At 45.0% G+C, this 18,233-nt stretch overlaps 1 protein-coding gene across 4 annotated transcripts; it reads right to left on the bottom strand.

Annotated features, from left to right (window-relative positions):
- Positions 1-2,169: 2,169 nt before the first annotated feature.
- LOC308077505 (polyhomeotic homolog 3) lies at positions 2,170-16,300 on the bottom strand. 4 transcript variants are annotated; one of them, XM_080418234.1, is made up of 12 exons: positions 16,178-16,300; positions 13,481-14,231; positions 11,918-12,064; positions 11,028-11,120; positions 10,578-10,794; positions 8,873-10,036; positions 7,719-8,023; positions 6,675-6,870; positions 6,244-6,349; positions 5,066-5,186; positions 4,117-4,423; positions 2,170-2,351 (listed from the first exon to the last, which is right to left on the bottom strand). In XM_080418234.1, the coding sequence occupies exons 2-12, from the start codon at positions 14,210-14,212 to the stop codon at positions 2,197-2,199; spliced, it is 3,543 nt and encodes a 1,180-aa protein (XP_080274360.1). In that variant the 5' UTR covers positions 14,213-14,231; positions 16,178-16,300; the 3' UTR covers positions 2,170-2,196. The 4 variants fall into 4 exon arrangements, with proteins under 4 accessions (XP_080274360.1, XP_080274359.1, XP_080274361.1 ...); XM_080418233.1 differs by having other exon boundaries at positions 10,533-10,794; positions 13,508-14,231; XM_080418235.1 differs by having other exon boundaries at positions 13,508-14,231.
- Between the last annotated feature and the right edge of the window lie 1,933 nt (positions 16,301-18,233).

Below are 18,233 nucleotides of genomic sequence, written 5' to 3'. Positions count from 1 at the left end.
CAGATAGACAAAAAATATCGTTGGTTTTAGTCTAAACTAATAATTATGAACACAAATGCAGATATCCATTAAAGAATATTGAAATATTTATCCTATAACTAAAACTGAACTGTCTGGTTCTACCTCGGTGCAAAAAAAGAAAAGAAAAAGCAGCACATATTTGAGGTCCAGTCTGTAAAGTCCAATAATATGTGATATGAATTTAAATAACCTGGGTTTATAAAATCCAGATTTATCATCATCCTGTAAGAATCCTGGTCTCCATTATGTTCCTGTCTGTGGTTTGGCCCGTTAACTTAAAGGAGCAGTTCACCCAAAAAATGACTTCTTTTCTATCAATTGCACACCCCATGAAGCCTTGAATCCATGGATTTATTTTTGTTTTTGTGGCATTCCTAAGACAATAATTTGATTCCCGTCTCCTACCGGCTAATGTATCCGGTAGGAGACACAAAGTAGATTATTTGTGTCTCCTACCGGATACACACCGGGTCATCAAATTATTGGCTTAGGAATGCCACAAAAATAAAAATAAATCCATGAATTCAAGGCTTCATGGGGTGTGCAATTGATAGAAAAGAAGTAATTTTTTGGGTGAACTCCCCCTTTAACATGATCCTACTCACCACCGCCCTCTAGTGCTGCGTAACGTAACGGCATCTCATTCCAACACCCTCTCCACCATTTTAGGTTCAAGAAAACGAAAAGCAAATTGCATTTACTTGATTAATTCATTTATTAAATAATTTCGAGCAGGATACGATAAAAATGTGACAATTAAAGACATCAGTCTCTACCCTGATAGTGACCTTTTTCAAATCCACAGACATACTTTTTGTCCAGAGGTTAACGTGATATAAAACATGAAACTTTGATTAATCACTTACAAAGTCTACTTGTCGTTATTTTTCTTCTTTGCACACACCGGTTATGATTTTCTACTGAATAGATTTTTCTCGTTGACCTCACGCTCTAAAAAAACTAAAATAGACAAATTTTCATATATTAAATGTTCAAAATCCTTCGTTGAAATAGCTTCAAATTTACACTCTCCAGCCGCTTTGGAAAATATACACAAAGATACAAAAAAATCTTCTCCATCCTCCTGCTACAGATGGAGGTTCCAAAATGGCTAACTGCCACTTCTCATCGGATTCCTTACTCCACCCTCGCTGCCATTCACATCAACGGTCTCCCATCTCTTAAGGCCACCCTCAACTTATAATCTTATAAATTAAAAATCATTGATTTCTTTTTATGGACTTGGCTTCCATCAGGTCCTCATTCCACAGGAGAGGTGCTTGGACTTCTGGGGGGCCGCCATGACAACATATCAGAATGGACCCCCTATATTTGTTTAACAATAAAGTAAGGTAAGTAGTCATGGGAACCAACTGTTCCAGAGCCATGTGGCTTTTTAGTTCAGGAGCCAATCTCCTGTTTCTGCAGCGTTAGGCAGCTTGATGCACAAGTACGCCTGGACATGATGCTAGTATGTCACATGATGTACAAAGTACACCCCCTGAACATGACGCTAGTATGTCACAGGGACTTACCCCCAATACAGCCCTTGACGCTGAGTGCCAAGCAGGGGAGGCATTGGGTCCCATTTTTATAGTCTTTGGTATGACTCGGCAGGGGATTGAAGTCATTGAACCCCGAGCCTCCCAGTCTCAGGACGGACACTCTCTAACCACACGTCGTCCGCTGAGCTGGTATTTTATTTATTTATTAAACAATTCAATCTAGGAATTGTGGAATCTTTGAAGGAGCCCTGTCATCGTGGGCCCTTGGAAGCTTTCAAATGTTTTATTCCTATATTTGACACTCTCCCTCCCTTCCTTCTCTCCCACTCTTCGTCGAACCATTTCTCTGTCAGACTCAAGACAGAAATGTTTTGCTCAAGTGATTCTAGCTTTAACTTTTATTGCCATGTCATATTACCCCTCTCTCTCTTTCTCCCTCTGACACACACACACACACACACACACACACACGCACACTTACACACAAACACACACGCTCGCACACACGGATGGAATTGTACCACAATCAGTAACACAGTTGTGAAGTTCAAACCTCGCTCCCGTGAACTTTTCCCTCTCTCTCCCTCCCTCCCTCCTCTCTCTCTTCTTTTTCTCTCACTCTTTCTCTCTTTTGCTTTCTCTACCCATAACCCCCCCCCCCCTCCGCCGTTCACTGGTGTTTCAGTGCGTTGATGTGAGCACAGATCTTGAGCGCTGGTCCCAGTTTGATGTTCAAACTGGTCATCAGGTGATCCTCGGTCAGCAGCAGGAGGGCCTGGCCGTCAATCTCCTGCACCCTGAACGCCTCCGCGACCTCGCTGCAGCCTGCAACCACAAGAGAAACCAGTGACCGGGATTGTGAGGGTCTCAAGCTGGGTTTTCAACACTCACTGCCAAAATGTTCCGGTTTTCACCACAGTTAAAATAATAACATAGATGTGTATCATGTTCTGTTCTGTTGAAAGGTTTGACTAGGCATGCTAAAATAATTGTCCCCCATCCTGAAAAAGAAAATGGCTACGAAATTGTTAAAAGTAGCTAAAATAACTCACAATGCGTCGCATCACTATGGGTTGTGAACTTGTAGATATGTTCTTTTTTCATTTTTTATTGGTTTTAAGTGATTATGGGTCCCGGTTTTTGAAAATATACAAACAACTTGGTAGAGTTGGTTAGTTGCCTGAGGTTCATGCAACTTGACAACCAATCACAAAACCTTTCCAAATGTATTTTATAGATCTGTATTCGGTAAAAATTTAACAAACAAATCATGTCATTATGATTTATTTTTCTTGGGTCCATCGCTTTCGGCTCATCGTAGTAAATGAGTATCAGCTGGTCACAGCAGTACGCAACTGAAAGTCACATGACGTGATATCAGCCTTTTAATTGGTTGCTGCATGAAGCTCTTTGCAAAATGTTCAAAGTGCTTCATTCAGCTGAATGCAACTAAGCTGCATGGAATGTCTCTGTTAATTGGAGGGGATGACACACACTGAAGCTGTATGTTGCATGAACCAAGTCGCATGGAAAGATTTCATTTGTAACACTGCATAAGAACATAGAAAGAGTGTCTTAATCCATAATGGAAATAAAGTGGATTGGTTTCATATTAACCCAAAGCACCTATGACCGCTTGCTGAATGCACTGCAGCCTTCCAGCTCAACTGTGTGATTTTAGCAACAGAGAAGCCATGCAAGCTAGCTCGCGCAAACACACATAATTTACAAGCCTCAGCATTTTGCGAAACGCTTAATTTGATTAGTCATCTGGCTGCGGTCATGTGTTAACTATTACAACACCCCAGTCCCCAAGCCGTAGCGTAAATCACAGGTTTACTATGACAGAGCTTGTCGTGTGCAAAGAGGTTGAGATTGAGACCCTGGGAGGGTTATGTATGGTTACATAACTATAAATCCTTAGTACAGTATTTTAGCAGCAGATATTTAATATTTTTTTGTATTGTTGTTTGTCGCACTGTTAATTGTCCAGTTTGTTTGAGTGTTGAATGTTTAATGGCCCAGAATGGAAACAAGCCTTTGGCTTTTTTGTGTCTCAGCCATTTGATGTTTTTAACCCATTGTGCTGCTGTACTTTTAAAATATTCAATAAATCAAACGTGTGTGTGTGTGTGTGTGTGTGTGTGTGTGTGTGTGTGTGTGTGTGTGTGTGTGTGTGTGTGTGTGTGTGTGTGTGTGTGTGTGTGTGTGTGTGTGTGTGTGATTTTCTTTTGTTAAAATAAGTGTTATTAGCTCTATATTCTGATAGTAATCATTTCTATAGATTTAAATAGTCCATCAAATTTAAGAAAATATTTGATTTAATAGGCGTGGTGTGGGGGGAAAAGCTTGACATGAAATAATGGCTGTTAATGGCTTGATACAATTCGTTGCACAATACTTCCCCTTCTTGAGATTCTAACTCCCTTTTGTGGAACTTCTTGACCTGCGACTTCCCAGTAAAGGACAACATTGACGCGTCATCTTAGCTCACCAGGTCATTTAGTTTCTCAACTAGTGGTGCATAATTACAGGCGGTCCGTGTCTGTCTCTTCTTGGTTGTAAAATGTATTTTCTGTAGGTAAGCTACCTGGCAGTGTGAGTATGAACGTCGTCACTTCCTCCACGCTCCAGTGGGCGGGGACAGGCTTGTAGGTGGTGGTCGGGGTCGTCGGGGCCGTGGTGGTCATGGCCGGCTCCGACGCCGTTCTCCTCGTTCTCCTCGCCGCGCCCCGGCGCTCCGCCTTGGTTGTCATGACAACCGCAGGTTCCTCTTCATCCGCCTCCTCTCCATCCTTCTCCTCGTCCTCGTCCTCCTCCTCCTCCCCCTCCCCCTTCTCCTCCGCTTCTCGCCGAGTGGCGGTCCACAGGACCCGAGGCTGGAGGGAGTCGCGTGACTGAAAAAGTTAATCGGAACTAATAATAAAATAAAACAATCGATGAATAACCAATCCCTATTTTGGGCTTGTCATTATAGGGGGAAATGTAAAAGAAAATGTAAAAAAAAATCAAGCCCTTTTGGGCCGTAAAGCCCAATCCACACCAATGATTTGCAATGCAACAAGTTGCAGCAACTTACAACCACTTGCAACTACTTGCAACCGAGTCCCCAAACTGTGCTGACCTGCAACATGTTGCAGAGAGAGTGGCTGTGGACTGGACTTCATTTTGTGTGACATTAGTTCCCTAATACATTCTGTGTCTTTGGCAATTACTGGTGGCTCCCTCTTCCTGTTTGTTCTATTTGTTCACCAGTGACCATTTTGACTTTATTGTCCATGCAGTTGTTGGTTTTGAGTGTGGAAAGTTATATAAAAATAAATAAATAAAACGTGATAATGTATTTCTAGGGTCCAAAGAAACCCATCTTTTTAACAATAAAATATAAATCATTGTCTGGAGGCCAACCTTTGCAGCATAATATGAGATATATTTTGTTCTTCTATTTGCATAGCCCAAGTGATACAGAGACTGAATTGATCAATATTAAAATTGGCTAGAATTTGCTTTCTGTTTTGAGTAAGTGGGTGTGTTTGTACCAGGCGCAATAGAAGGGGTTTCCCAGGGACGGACTCCGCCCGCTGGAGAGGTGGTCTAGGTCTCTCTGGGCGACTGCCTGCACTTAGAGCCCGCAAACGCTTAGTCAAACGAACGTTAAACCTAGAGAGAGAGAGAGACACACAGAGAGACAGAGCGAGAGAGAGCGATAGAGAGAGATGGAGGAGACAGATATAAAAGGGGGACAGAGTGAAAACATGAGACAGCAAGAGGGGAAGAGAGCAGATAGAAGAAAACGGAAATAGGTGAGAGAAAGTGAGAAAAAAAGTAACACAGACATAAAGACAGAGGTGAGCACAGGTTGTCTGCCTGTGTGCTCTGTACTTGACACCTGTGTGTGTGTGTGTGTGTGTGTGTGTGTGTGTGTGTGTGTGTGTGTGTGTGTGTGTGTGTGTGTGTGTGTGTGTGTGTGTGTGTGTGTGTGTGTGTGTGTGTGTGTGTGTGTGTGTGTGTGTGTGTGTGTGTGTGTGTGGCTCCACCACTTCCTGCCTGACATTTCACAATGCACGTGTCACGTTACAATACATTTCGTGAAATGTTTGGAGGTGAACTGTCTTACAGTTATTCTAAACCGTTTTTTTAATGCCATGGACCCCCAGTTAGATATGCATTAGGCCATGGACCCCCATTTGATATAAATATTTATCTCCGGGACCCCAATCTACACTGTTGAAAATCTTCAGTGTTAATCTAACTCTGAGAGCGCACAAATGGAACCAAATGGACCTGTATGCTCTCAGAGTTACAGACCCATAAAGGTCCCTGGTGTGGTCCTCAGACCGACATTGAGAACCAGTGGTCTATTATATAGACTTAAGGTCCTTACATGCCAGAAGGGATTCTTTTCTGAGATCAATTTGCATTAATTTAAACTGCTGTTACACAGCGATAAAGCGGCGTATTTATTTTTTCGAAAACAAGGTATTTTTTTCACCGTGAATAAAACCTGTATGAATGAGGCATCACCAAATTAATAGTTTGCATTTTCGTGTCGTTTTTTCACATTTAATCTCCATGAAAGATAACGGTGGCCCGGTGCAAACAATCCACACAATTTTTTTTTTCTTTCGTTTCAGGTACATAGAGGCTATAATATCTATAATATCTATAGAAGATAGGCCCCTTTGCTGGGTTTTAGCCAATCACATGCTCTGCTCACCCTCGTGCACAGGAAGTGGAGCAGAAGCGCTTGGAACGCATGAAGTTGTGGGCGTGGCCTCTTTTCCCACAGAACTGACAGTGCAGCACCACTTTGTCCTTCTGACCTGAGTCAGAGAGAGAGAGAGAGAGAGAGAGAGAGACAGAGAGAGAAACACCACAATTAATGTAATTTAGATAGCATGCTAGGTTCATTGTTTACCTGGTAACCTATAGTTTCAATGTAAAGATTGCAATTTCAATAGTATATTGTTTAGACTGATATAATACCAGGTTCTTGGTTTACCTTGGATCCTAGTTTCTTGAGGCACTACACTGTCTCTCTGCATTGTATGTACGTGATTACCTTGCTTATTATAGATATATATTATATATTGTCAAATATCTTCTTTTGACCAGGCTAAAGTTCTTTCTAATTTCCAGTAAACGTACTGGTCCCACCAGGGTCCTCTGTAGCTCCTCCCTCTCCCTCTCCCTCGTCCGTGTCGGTGGAGTGTTCCTGTTCCGATCGCTCCGGCTGCTGGGTCTCGGGGAACACTGCTGTCCCATTGGTCCCGTTCACTTCCTGGGGTGTGGTCGCCGGACTCGCCGACTGTTCAGACTCAACAAGCAGCGAGCTGCGATTCACCTGTAGGCGGGACAATCAAAGCTACAACTGAACCGCAACAAGTACTGGCTGAGAAGAGGATGTATTTCACCAGTTAGTTGTCTAACTGGTTGATGTGTTTAGTGCGTGAGAATCAAACATGATCTTCCACATTTCTTATCTCAGAATAGGGTGGTTAACCGTGACCTTTAATGCTACACAGCTTGTATGTGTGTGTGTGTGTGTGTGTGTGTGTGTGTGTGTGTGTGTGTGTGTGTGTGTGTGTGTGTGTGTGTGTGTGTGTGTGTGTGTGTGTGTGTGTGTGTGTGTGTGTGTGTGTGTGTACGCTTTTGTGCGTGTGTGTGTGTGTACTTGTACTACTATCGTTATGATGGCCAAATGTCCGTACAAGTACAGTAGAATTTGAGAATGGTTGGTGAAATAGATGGTGGTTGTTGTTTTTTTACCTTTATTTTACCAGGAACTCTCATTGAGATCAGAAATATCTTTTACAAGAGAGACAGACCTGTGAGGTAAATTTTCCTGGTTCTCACAAGAGAAAAGGTTGTTTTATGGTTTGGGGAGTTATGCTTACAATGAGGTAAGGATTCAGTTTGGGGATGGGTTAGGATTAGGCATTTAGAGGTTAGATTTATTGGTTACGGTCGGAGTTATGCCCGATTTATACTTAGTTGCGTGCCAGTGTCATAGCACAGCGACGCCTTGTGATCTTGAAGATTAGATTTTCAGCTTGAGGTTTAGGGTTAAAAATGACAAAAAAGGAAATAAAATGGCATCCGTAAATTTGCTGATCTAAAATTGTTGACATGGCTATTCACGTGAATTGTCCTGACAAATGTGTGTGTGTGTGTGTGTGTGTTGGTACATACAGGGAACGGCTGCAGTCCCTCCTGGATGACAAAACCCTCCACCAGGTGAGTCAGCACCTGCCTCCCCTCCGGCCACGGCCTCGGAGCCCAACGCTCGTTGCCCTCGGACTCATCCTCTGACCGGTCGAGGTTCTTCTCGGCTTCTCCCTGCGATTGGGTGATTTTGTCGGGCTGATGCCGAGGCAGGCTGAGGTTGGCCGGGCGGGCGGGCTGAGCGGAGGTGGGAGGCAGGAAGGGGGTGCGGTCTGAGGACGGGGTGATGAAGGGGGAGGAGGGGGGAGACTGTGACGAGAGGCTGGAGAGAGCTGGAGGCAGCGGAGAGAGAGAGGAAGACGTAAGCATAACAAGATGACTACTGTGTCATTATTATACAGAATCAGACTTCAACTTTATTGTCACTAGTCTGCATGCAAACATGTATGTATGTGCATATCGTCGCTGTCGGGTGGAAACTCTTGTACGATGAAATAGGACATTCATTTCCGTAAACATAAATAATATAATAAGTTGAAATATGAAATATGAAGGATACACGTTTTTTTTTGCCAGCCAGCAACTATATGCATTATGTATATGTACATTTGAGCCTCTATGTACAGTATATATGTTTATATATTTAAATATATATTTACATATATGTTAAAGTATGATTGGAAAACCAGTCAGATTGAAAAAGGAGTACTCGTTTTCTTCGAGTTCACTTCCCGTGCTCCCCCGTGGCGCAACGCTTGGCACGGTGACTCGCTCGCCTAAGCCCGCTCGGCGGTGCCTCTCGTGGCTGGATCACCTTCGGACGGCACACCTCCGTCGGTGAAAACGAGTGCACCTTATTCAATCTGACTGGTTTTCCAATCATACTGGGACATATATACAGTATATATATATACTGTATTATGTGTCTGTGTGCTATGTATAGTATATACAGTGCGTGCGCACTGTTTGGAAGAGAAATAAAGGTCAAACTGGAAAGCTTCTGATATAAAAAAGGTCTTTTGCCTTTTAAGCTATTATTCCAACGGACTGTGTTCTCATTTTTGTGTGTTTTATCACTGAGTTTTATTGCTGTGCAAATACATAGACAAAGTACATACACAATGAAACGGAACTAGCAAAGATAGACTCAGCTAAGCTAAGCTGTGTTTTGTGATTTCCACCTGATTGGTTGTCAGACTGGGTGGACATGTTCTCACAGAGGTCCTCGTGACTGATTGGTTCCCTTTGAGCTTCCGCCAGCCTCTGGTTCTGTGCAGACAGCTCTGGGACCGAGCTTGTTGCTACTAGACCCGGCATCATGGCCTTGGGTTCTGGCAGGCTGTTTTGGATCGTAGCCGGGTGCGAGTTTGGTTCCGGGTTGTTGGGCTCCGAGTTCTGGTGCCGATGGAGGTTCCTAACGGTCAGGTTTTCGGCCTGGTCCATGGGGGTCTCCCTTCCCTCCACCTCCTGCTCCTCCTCTTTTTTGCCTCCTACTGTCCTCTCTCTCACCCTCTCTCCTTCCTCGGTCACCTCCATCCGCTCCACCTGGTCGGTAACCGTTCGGGATCTCTGCTCCAGTGGATCCGTGACGGTCGTCTTCATGTTGCTCGCCGGACCCTTCCTCTCCTCCTCCTTGGCCTCCGCTCCTCTTTGGTCATCTCTCACGTTCACCCTCATGTCCTTTCCCACGATGTCCTCCTCTGCACTCCCGCACTCCGCGCCTCCCCTCCCCTTCTCTCTTTGCTCCTCCCCCCCCTGCTTCTCCCCTTGACGGACCAAGAGGCCGTGAGTTTGTGGGGGAGCCAGGCCAAAGGAAAGACCTCCAGGGGATGAAGGACACAGGAGAGCGGGGGGTGAGGACAGAGGAGGAGAAGAAGAAGAAGTTGTTTTTGGCATTGAGGGGTTCAGAGGTTGATGAAGGAGAGGGGGCGTGTCTCCGCTGCCCAAAGTCCTCTGTAATTGGCCGCCGGGTTCGGGGGTTTCCACGGTCGTGGAGGGAGCGGATTGGACCGAGGCGTGCGCGGCATGCACGCTGTTGCCCTGTTGTGATTGGCGGCCCGAGGAGAGGGCGATGATCTGCAGCTGCCTGGCCGCCGAAGGCGAGCGCTCGAACGGGGAGGCGGCCATGGACAGCGCGGCATGCTGGGATTGGTTGGCTTGAGATAACGGACAGGCCTTCAGGGTGACCAGGTGCCTGTTGATGGGAGGGGCTTGACTGGTGTGGGCGGGAGTGGAGGCGGTGATTGGTTGAAGAGCTGGACTCTGCCTTATGGGCGCCCCACTGTGGCCATTAGGAGAATGAAGCCTGGGTCTCAGTGGGACGGCCCTCACCGGAGTATAGAGAGCTAGAGAGAGAGAGAGAGAGAGAGAGAGAGAGAACAAATTAAGCAGAGCATAAAAAATAGAGCGGTAATAGGAGACACGAGAGCAAAAGAAACAATGACAGTTGAGAGGAAGAAAGGGAGAGAAAAAGAGGAAAAAAGACAGTGATTGTTCAGAACACATTATACAAACAAACACATTAATCAAACTAATTGAATTAATCAATCATACAAAATGTGGGCTTGTCATTATTGGTGAAAATAAAATCTCTGACTCCGCCAGTCGTCAAATTATTGGCTCAGGAATGCGACAAAAACAAACAAATCTCCATGAATTCAAGGCTTCATGGGGTGTGTAATTGATAGAAAATAAGTCATATGTTGGGTGAATTAGTGCTTAATTGATTATTTGATTAATCAAAAAAGTTATCAATTGAATAATCAATATAATCGATAGTTGCAGCCCGACACAACACAAACAAACACAACACAACAAAGTACACAAACAAATAAAACACACCATGCAAATGCCACATGTTCTTTATCACCGTCCATGGCAACTTACTGGGAGGCGGGACTGACAGGTGTGGACGAATGGGCATGGCCAGGCACTCCGTTGCCGTGGTGCCGGGCTGTGGGCGTGGCCTGAGGGGCGGGAACAGAGGGGTGCGACCGCGAGAGAGGGGAGGGGGCGCTGAGGAGGAGATGGGACGTTTGAGACGAAGAGAAGGAGGGATGGTGAGCATCCCTGGAGGAGGAGGCCTCAGGGTTAGACTCTGGAGCTGAGGAGGAGAGGAGAGGAGAGGAGAGGAGAGGAGAGGAGAGGAGAGGAGAGGAGAGGAGAGGAGAGGAGAGGAGAGGAGAGGAGAGGAGTTAAAAGAGAGATACTTCCCTTTAAGACTGAAAAAACATTTGTTTGTGGTACCTGCACGTGCAAACACACACAAACACACAAACACACAAACACACACACGCATACACACACGGGCGTGCGTACACTTGCAGAGCGGCTCACCTGAGCAGAAGCAGGATGGGAGGAAGGGGTAGAGGAAGAGGAAGGACGGGAGGAAGAGGAAGGGCTAGGTCGCATGGCAGACGTGAGAATCAGCTGCCAGACAGAGAGCAGGACAGAAAGAAAGGAGAGGAGAATGAGGCAGGCAAACGCACAGCGAGCCTTCAAGCAAGTGCTTGAGAGTAAGAGTGCAACAGTTAATCAAAATAATCAATTTAATCAATTATAAAAGATAATCGATAATTGATTATTTTGTAAAATAATCGATCAGTATTTTGGTCATGTAATTGTAGGTGAAATGTTTTTTATAGATGTCTTCTTCTTTAGCTTGTAGATCGCCTATATGAGACATATAATATTCAGATATTATATTATATTACGTATTCAGTGTTGCAAATGATTGAGTGTTTACACTGTGCATTATACCATGGTTGAATTGAACTCCCCATGCACAGCAAAATGCCTGAGAGGTTTGGGTTAGCAACCATAATGTTTCTGGTTGAATTGTGGCTGAAACTGGTTGCTAATTGCCAGAAACCATGTTATAAATGCAACAATACACTTAGTTGAGGGCAGGCTATGATATGTTGCGATTATAGCACACAAATTTAGCTGTACAGGTGTTTAACCGTGGTATTATCACAATATTATATCATGTTTTACAGCTTAATTATATTGTCACAATCACTAAGTGAGTGCTTTTGTTTGAAATGATAAAATGTATAGTTTTGTATGCGTTCAGCAGGGGATACTTTTTTCCAAAGATGGTTAAGTATATATTGTGTGTGTGTGTGTGTGTGTGTGTGTGTGTGTGTGTGTGTGTGTGTGTGTGTGTGTGTGTGTGTGTGTGTGTGTGTGTGTGTGTGTGTGTGTGTGTGTGTGTGTGTGTTTACCATCTGAGCTCTGAGCAGCGCCTGGTCTTGGCCAGACCCTTTGAGGCCTTTCCCCAGGAGCAATGCCTGTTGGGATACCCTCTGTCTGACAGGTGTGGGGATCTGATTGGCTCTCACAAGACCAGGTGTGCCTAGAGCTTGTGTCACCTGGAACAAAAGGGGGGGCATGTGGGGTGGGGGGGTTTAGAGTGAGGATATCTGCACACTTATAGTAGGGGGCGTGTCCACCAAGATGTCTTTTTTCTTCTGAGCGCAGCGTATGTTTTGAATTGTTTACAATGCGAGTGCCGAGTTTTTGGTAACACCAGCAGCGTGGCGTGGCGCTGAGCATTTACATTGCGCTGGTGTGTTCACGTGTGGAGTTTTTATCAGCTTGAAGCTGCGTGAAGCTGGAGCTGAAATATTTTCAACTCTGTGCTTTGGCGTTTTCAGCCAGGAAAAAAAGCCTCAGTGGACACGGCCCCTTATGCTGACATTTCTTAGGCGTGATTTAGACTTTGCTGCGCATCGTGTCGCACAACAAAAATAGCAGACATATAGCTCACCGCATATCACGTCGCGATTCGTTGTGAGCTTGTAGATTTGCTATTTTCGATGCACGTCACTGGCATGCAACTAAGTATACAGTATATCATTAGACAGACAAACTGTGTGCATGAACGTGCATGCGCACAGGGGGACAAAAACAAACAATGCAAATGTTGAGTTTTGAATGCTGTGCTTAGCATATGCAAACCCATGTGGCACAGAGACAGACATGGATGTGAATGAATGCACACACAGCCACGTGTATAACAAGCTCTGAACGATCAATGCATGTTTGTGGGTGGACTGGAAGCCAAAGACATCAGATAAAAGAAAACAGAGGAAATGAAAATACCAAACTGAAACTGAAACAAGGCCTGACCCCGTGACCAAAGAGATTCACACTTTCACAGTCGTCTCAAACAACAGTCCCTGTTTCAACTGCCAACCACATCACCATGTGTGCAAAATGTGTTTTTTTTACTAATACACTTTCAACATACGAATAGTTCACATCCATCTTTCAAAATATACAAAATCTTGATTAGCAAATGTATTTTATGAAATAAATACTTAATGTAAAAGATAACATGATACATTTAAACAAATATGCTACACTCAAAACAAGCATGATAATTATGAGAAATTATGAAAATGATTATGTATCTTGGCAATACTGACATAAAGTCGTCCTGGACATGATGCTAGCATGTCACAGGGACTACCCCCGTAATCCAACCCTGACAAGCAGGAAGGCATTGGGTACTATTTGACTTTGTTATGACTCGGCCGGGGGTTGAACCCCGACCTCACAATCGCAGGACGGACACTCCTCCACTGAGCTGGTACTGTATGTGTACATAACCTATATCTTCTGTGAAGGTGTTTGTTTGCCTTGCACTTAAAACATATTGCACCAGCATGCTTGTCAATGCATGCAGTTATGCGACTATGAATGCTAGTCTGTGGTTGAGTACTGTGCATGTGCATGTGTGTCAGTGTGTGTGTGTATGTGTAAGTGTGCGTGTGTGTCCACACGTTTTTACATGCGCATTGGATATCTACCTGTCTGCCGGTCGGACTGGCTGGAGTGTGGAACGGTGTGATGGCTGTGGAGGTATGCGTGGATATGGGCCGTGCGTTCCCATTGGTCAGGACGGCGGAACCCTTGGGCGGCGCCGTGGCATCGCCGTGGGTTACAGAAGGAGAGACGGAGGACGCAGTGGGAGAGAAAGGGAGAGGAGGAGTGCTGGCCACCGTGGGGGAGGAGGATGAGGAGGAGGAGGACACGTTGGACGCAAGGGGGGAGCGAGCGGAGAGTCGGAGGGAGGACGAGGAGCTCAGGGCGAGTATCGTCGCCGCCGGGGCGGAGGAGGGCATTTTGGGCGCGGCCATCGGGGAGGGCAGGATGGGGCGGGAGTACGTGCGCAGGATGGGGGTGCCGGTGGAGGTGAGCCTCGGGGGAGCAGGGGCCAGGATGTGGGGGGGCGGAGCCCCGGCGACGGCCGCCGCCGCCGCCACCGTTTTGGGGACGTGTGACACGGAGAGCGAGGGAGCCGGGGTGAGAGGAGGGGGAGGGGGGGAGGAGGTGGGCGTCTGCGCGGTGGGGTGAGTGGAGTCCAGGAGGGTGGGGTTGGGGGTGAGTCGAGGCGGGGTGGGGGTGGGCGTGGTGCTGATGGTAGTGGTGGAGGTGGTGTTGTTGATGCGGCTTGCACCGTTGGTGGCATTCCCATGATCTGATTGGCTCTGCCGGACCGGCTCTCTCTCCATCCTTCAAATGTTTATCACACTGTGGAACACACAGATGAATTAATAAGCAACAAGGGAGATCTCTATTGTTTATTTCCAAACAAACAATGCACCCATTTATGAAATACATCCTCACCTGAAGTTCACCATTTGCTATTTTTGTAAATCACAAACATGAATTGCCTATTTTTATCATTATTACTTTAATTACCTATACAGTCATTTTGATTTTGCTGTCATTTTTTCTAGATAGCATACACCTTTCATACTGTACAACTCTGACATTTTCCTTTGTACAAAGGATAGAAATACTGTACTGTGCTGTCTGACCTATGATAGCCTATTGATTTTAGTGAATGGTTGAGATATATAAATATTTGCCTACTATTTGTGGCACAACAGTATGACAGTCAGATACCAGATTTTTTTTTGATACATTGAATTAGTGAACTAAATTATAGACCTGTAGGCTAATGAAGTGACTCCAGCAATTTGAACACTTATCGCCTTTAAGAGTGTAGACGCGCTTTATATCTGCGAAGCGAAGTAACATTTAGGGATTTAGGGGTTTAACCCTAACCCTAACCCCCAAAATGCATGCCTGGGTATCTTTGGTATACACATAAATATCAATCCATAGCCTTCAGTCGTGAATTGTGCGCAAGGACCTACAGCCAACCGTCCAACACACCATTGGTTCTCAAAGTGGGGTCCAGGGACCCCCAGGGGTCCTTGGGGGGCGGGGGGGTTCCAGGGGGTCCCCTCAAAAGTAGTTAACATAGCATCGCAATCATTTTAACCACTTTATCCATGTATATGTTGGCTATTCAAAAAAAGCAGATCTACAAGCTTGTACATCAGCTATTTTTGATACATTTTGAAAAATATCAAAAACGTTTGGACATTTTTTTCTTCTGGGGGTCCCTGGCACGAAACATTTTCAGGTGGGGGTCCACGGCCAAATATATATAAATTTGGGGGTCCTTGACATGAAAAGGTTTGAGAACCAATGCAACACACCGTGCAACAACTTCTTGATTCTGAACCACCTCGCATTTAATTAAGGCCTCACCTGAGAAGAAGCAGTCATAGGTCAGGAAGGATGGTGTTGTTTAATAAAGCTACATCATCAACATAATATAATGTACACCAGCACATGAATGTAGTAGCCTAATGGAAGTTCTCAATTAGGGATGGGATGATATGAAAATGACATGTTACATGATTGTGGCAAAAATTATTGCGATCAACGATATTATCGCATAATCAAAAATATGCTTAAAACTTAAAATGCCACTTTTGTTAACCACCTGAACCCCCAGCCCCAGCATCCCTATTCTGGGGGGGGGGGGCGTTAGCCAAAAATAGCAGATCTACAAGCTCACAAAGCGTTGCATTGCAACGCTTTGTGAGCTTGTACATCTACAATTTAGATATCGATTTGTGTGTAGAGTGAAATAAGAGCGTACCAAATGCGCTCTTTGCAGCTCAACAAAAGCTAATTCATTCTATAGTGTATGACGGAGGACAATTTCACGATAAATGTCAATCTCCGCGGTACAATTATTGTGACAATTTCTGAGCGTTTTTCTTATCACAATAAACGATAACAACCATTATCGTCCCATTCCTATAATCTCGGATCAGTCGGGAGGTGAGAAACAGTCAGCTAAATGCATGCACCATCATCGCGCATGCAAGCAGGTGCGACACGGGGCGCTCAGCAGATGCTGACACATCTGGCCAGTAGCCGACACTGTATGTTAACATGCATGTAAAGGTGACCCGCTGAAGGTGATCATAACAGTGACACCGAACACAACTAACTAGCAATCGGGGCCTAGATAATCATAACGGCGATTAAAAAATAAAGATGGTAGACTCTAGACTGTCAGGCAGGCCTCCAGCTAATAACATTTCAACAACGCGCGTATTAAACAGAGACCCCCCCCCCCCTCCTCCAAGACGCACAGGGGTCTTCTTTACCTGCTACCCCCGAAATCAGCGACGGTTGGCGAGCTGTTATCCCACATCCAGAGGCGTTCGCATGTTTATAGAAAGTCTGTTGACTGTATCTGATCAACGTTTTTTTTTCCCAACTGAAATGGGCGTGCGTTTAAAACCTCACTTCCTCGTCTGACAGGCAGCGCAGGAGCGCGTCACACAAACCCCCAGACTGGGATTTATTTAGCCCTGCCTGAAACATGACTGTCATATCATGACAGTCATGGATGAACTTCAACCTGGTGTATGCACTTTCTCCATTTATGGCCCGTGCATCTACATAAACGTTCATATTTCAAATATAAAGTGCTTACCACATGGCCACGGATGTTACAATTATGTACGGGCCCTCAGAAGTACCCGTATTGTTCAATAAAAAGCATTTTAATCCAATCGGTGGCCATTTTTTGTATTTTCGCCATATGCTTTCAATTACGCGACCCCATCGGTTGGGAGGTGTACTGCACTTTCATACATTATAACTCTATGAGAAAATGGCCACCGATCGGATTAAAATGCTTTTCATTGAACAATATTGAATATACGTGTACTTATATGGGCCCGTACAGAATTGTAACATCCGTGGCCATGGAGTGAGTACATTATATTTGAAATCTGAACGTTTATGTAGATGTATGGGCCAAAAGGGGAGAAAGTGCAAACACCAGGTTGAAGTTCATCCATGACTGTCATGTTTCAGGGCTAGCCTTGAACCTAACATTGCAGCACGAACGAAATATGCAATGTTTACCCAGTCATGTGAGTGTGTGGTTAGGCTATGCATAGGCCATGTGTCGGTTTCTGTAGACTGTAGGTCAGGATGTGCAGAACAGGCTCTTTAAGCCTACGTTTAACCACCTAAATATCCGCTGCTTTCTTTGAAGCCACTAAGAGCCATACCTGGCTGCTCCGTGTTGCCAACCGCAGCAGCCCCGCTTTGGGGCCACCGTGCAACGGCTACGGGGAGGGCCTTGCACTCGGTCGGTAGGGGTGTTGATCCCATAGCTCGGAGAGATCGTCTGACGGATGCGCTGTGCTGCGATTGGCTGATTATTCGGTTGTTGGGCCACCCAACTGTCTTCTAACAGTGGTTCTCAAACGTCATGTCAAACTCCCCAACTGGATATTTATTTGGCCATGGACCGGACCCCCCCATCTGAAAATAGTCTGTGCCAGGGACCCCCAGATGAGAAGATGTTAAAAGAAATTCTAAATTATTCAAAGTTTTCCAAACATTTTCAAAAATAGCAGATATGCAAGCTCTCAGTGCGGCACGGCTGTGAGCTTGTAGATCTGCTATTTTATGAATAGCCAACATTATAAATGGATAAAGTGGTTAAAATGATTGTGATGCTATACGTTTGCTGGGGAACTCCTCCTCCCCACTTTGAGAACCAATGTTCTAATAAGCATGGAATTGACCACTGGTTCTCAAACTTTTTCATGTCAAGAACCACCCAAATCTTTTCAGATGGTGAAAAACATGGTTTTGACCATCTGAAAACATGTGTGCCAGGACCATGTCACCGCGTTGTTTGCGTGTAGATCGGCTATTATAAAATAGCTGAAGTATAAAGGGTTAAAGTGGTTAATTTGATTTTTATGCTATATTATCAAATTTTGCTGTGGACCCCCTGGAACCCCCTTAGGACCCCTGGAGGGCCCCGACACGGACCCCACTTTGAGAACCACTGGTAAATATAGGCCAATAGACCGCCGAAGTCTGACGTAATTTACACATCCTTTGTTTGTCTACCTGGTTCGCAGTTTTCCACCCCCGTTCTGAATCCCATAGACGTATTTAATATCGCGTCAAATAAGAACTGTGTTCCAAAAATAAACACATGACCCCGGCGTGTTGACTCTTATGGATATGAAGCATCAACTGACGGTGAGAAAACGCTAATGTTACTTCCGCCGAATTAGTTACATTTTCGCCAGAAACAGACTGTATCAAATATAAGTGACTGACTATCATAAACGATACAGAACCCCCTCCCTGACAATAACGCCGACACGCGGTGTTTATTTTTGGACC

The sequence above is a fragment of the Gymnoscopelus braueri genome (genome assembly GCF_963280865.1).
Source record: "Gymnoscopelus braueri genome assembly, chromosome: 21".
Classification (NCBI taxonomy): Eukaryota; Metazoa; Chordata; class Actinopteri; order Myctophiformes; family Myctophidae; genus Gymnoscopelus; species Gymnoscopelus braueri.
Note: the sequence above shows the minus strand (reverse complement) of the source record. Positions and strands in the feature narration are given on the sequence as shown.

What these genes read in the sequence shown, in the direction of transcription:
- LOC308077505 (XM_080418233.1), bottom strand. Translation starts at nt 14,212, where the DNA reads ATGGAGAGAGAGCCGGTCCGGCAGAGCCAATCAGATCATGGGAATGCC. An exon ending in CCAGTCCGACCGGCAGACAG is followed by an intron (nt 12,065 to 13,507) that starts GTAGATATCCAA and finishes CTTTTGTTCCAG; the next exon opens with GTGACACAAGCTCTAGGCAC. An exon ending in CCAGTCTGACAACCAATCAG is followed by an intron (nt 8,024 to 8,872) that starts GTGGAAATCACA and finishes CGCTGCCTCCAG; the next exon opens with CTCTCTCCAGCCTCTCGTCA.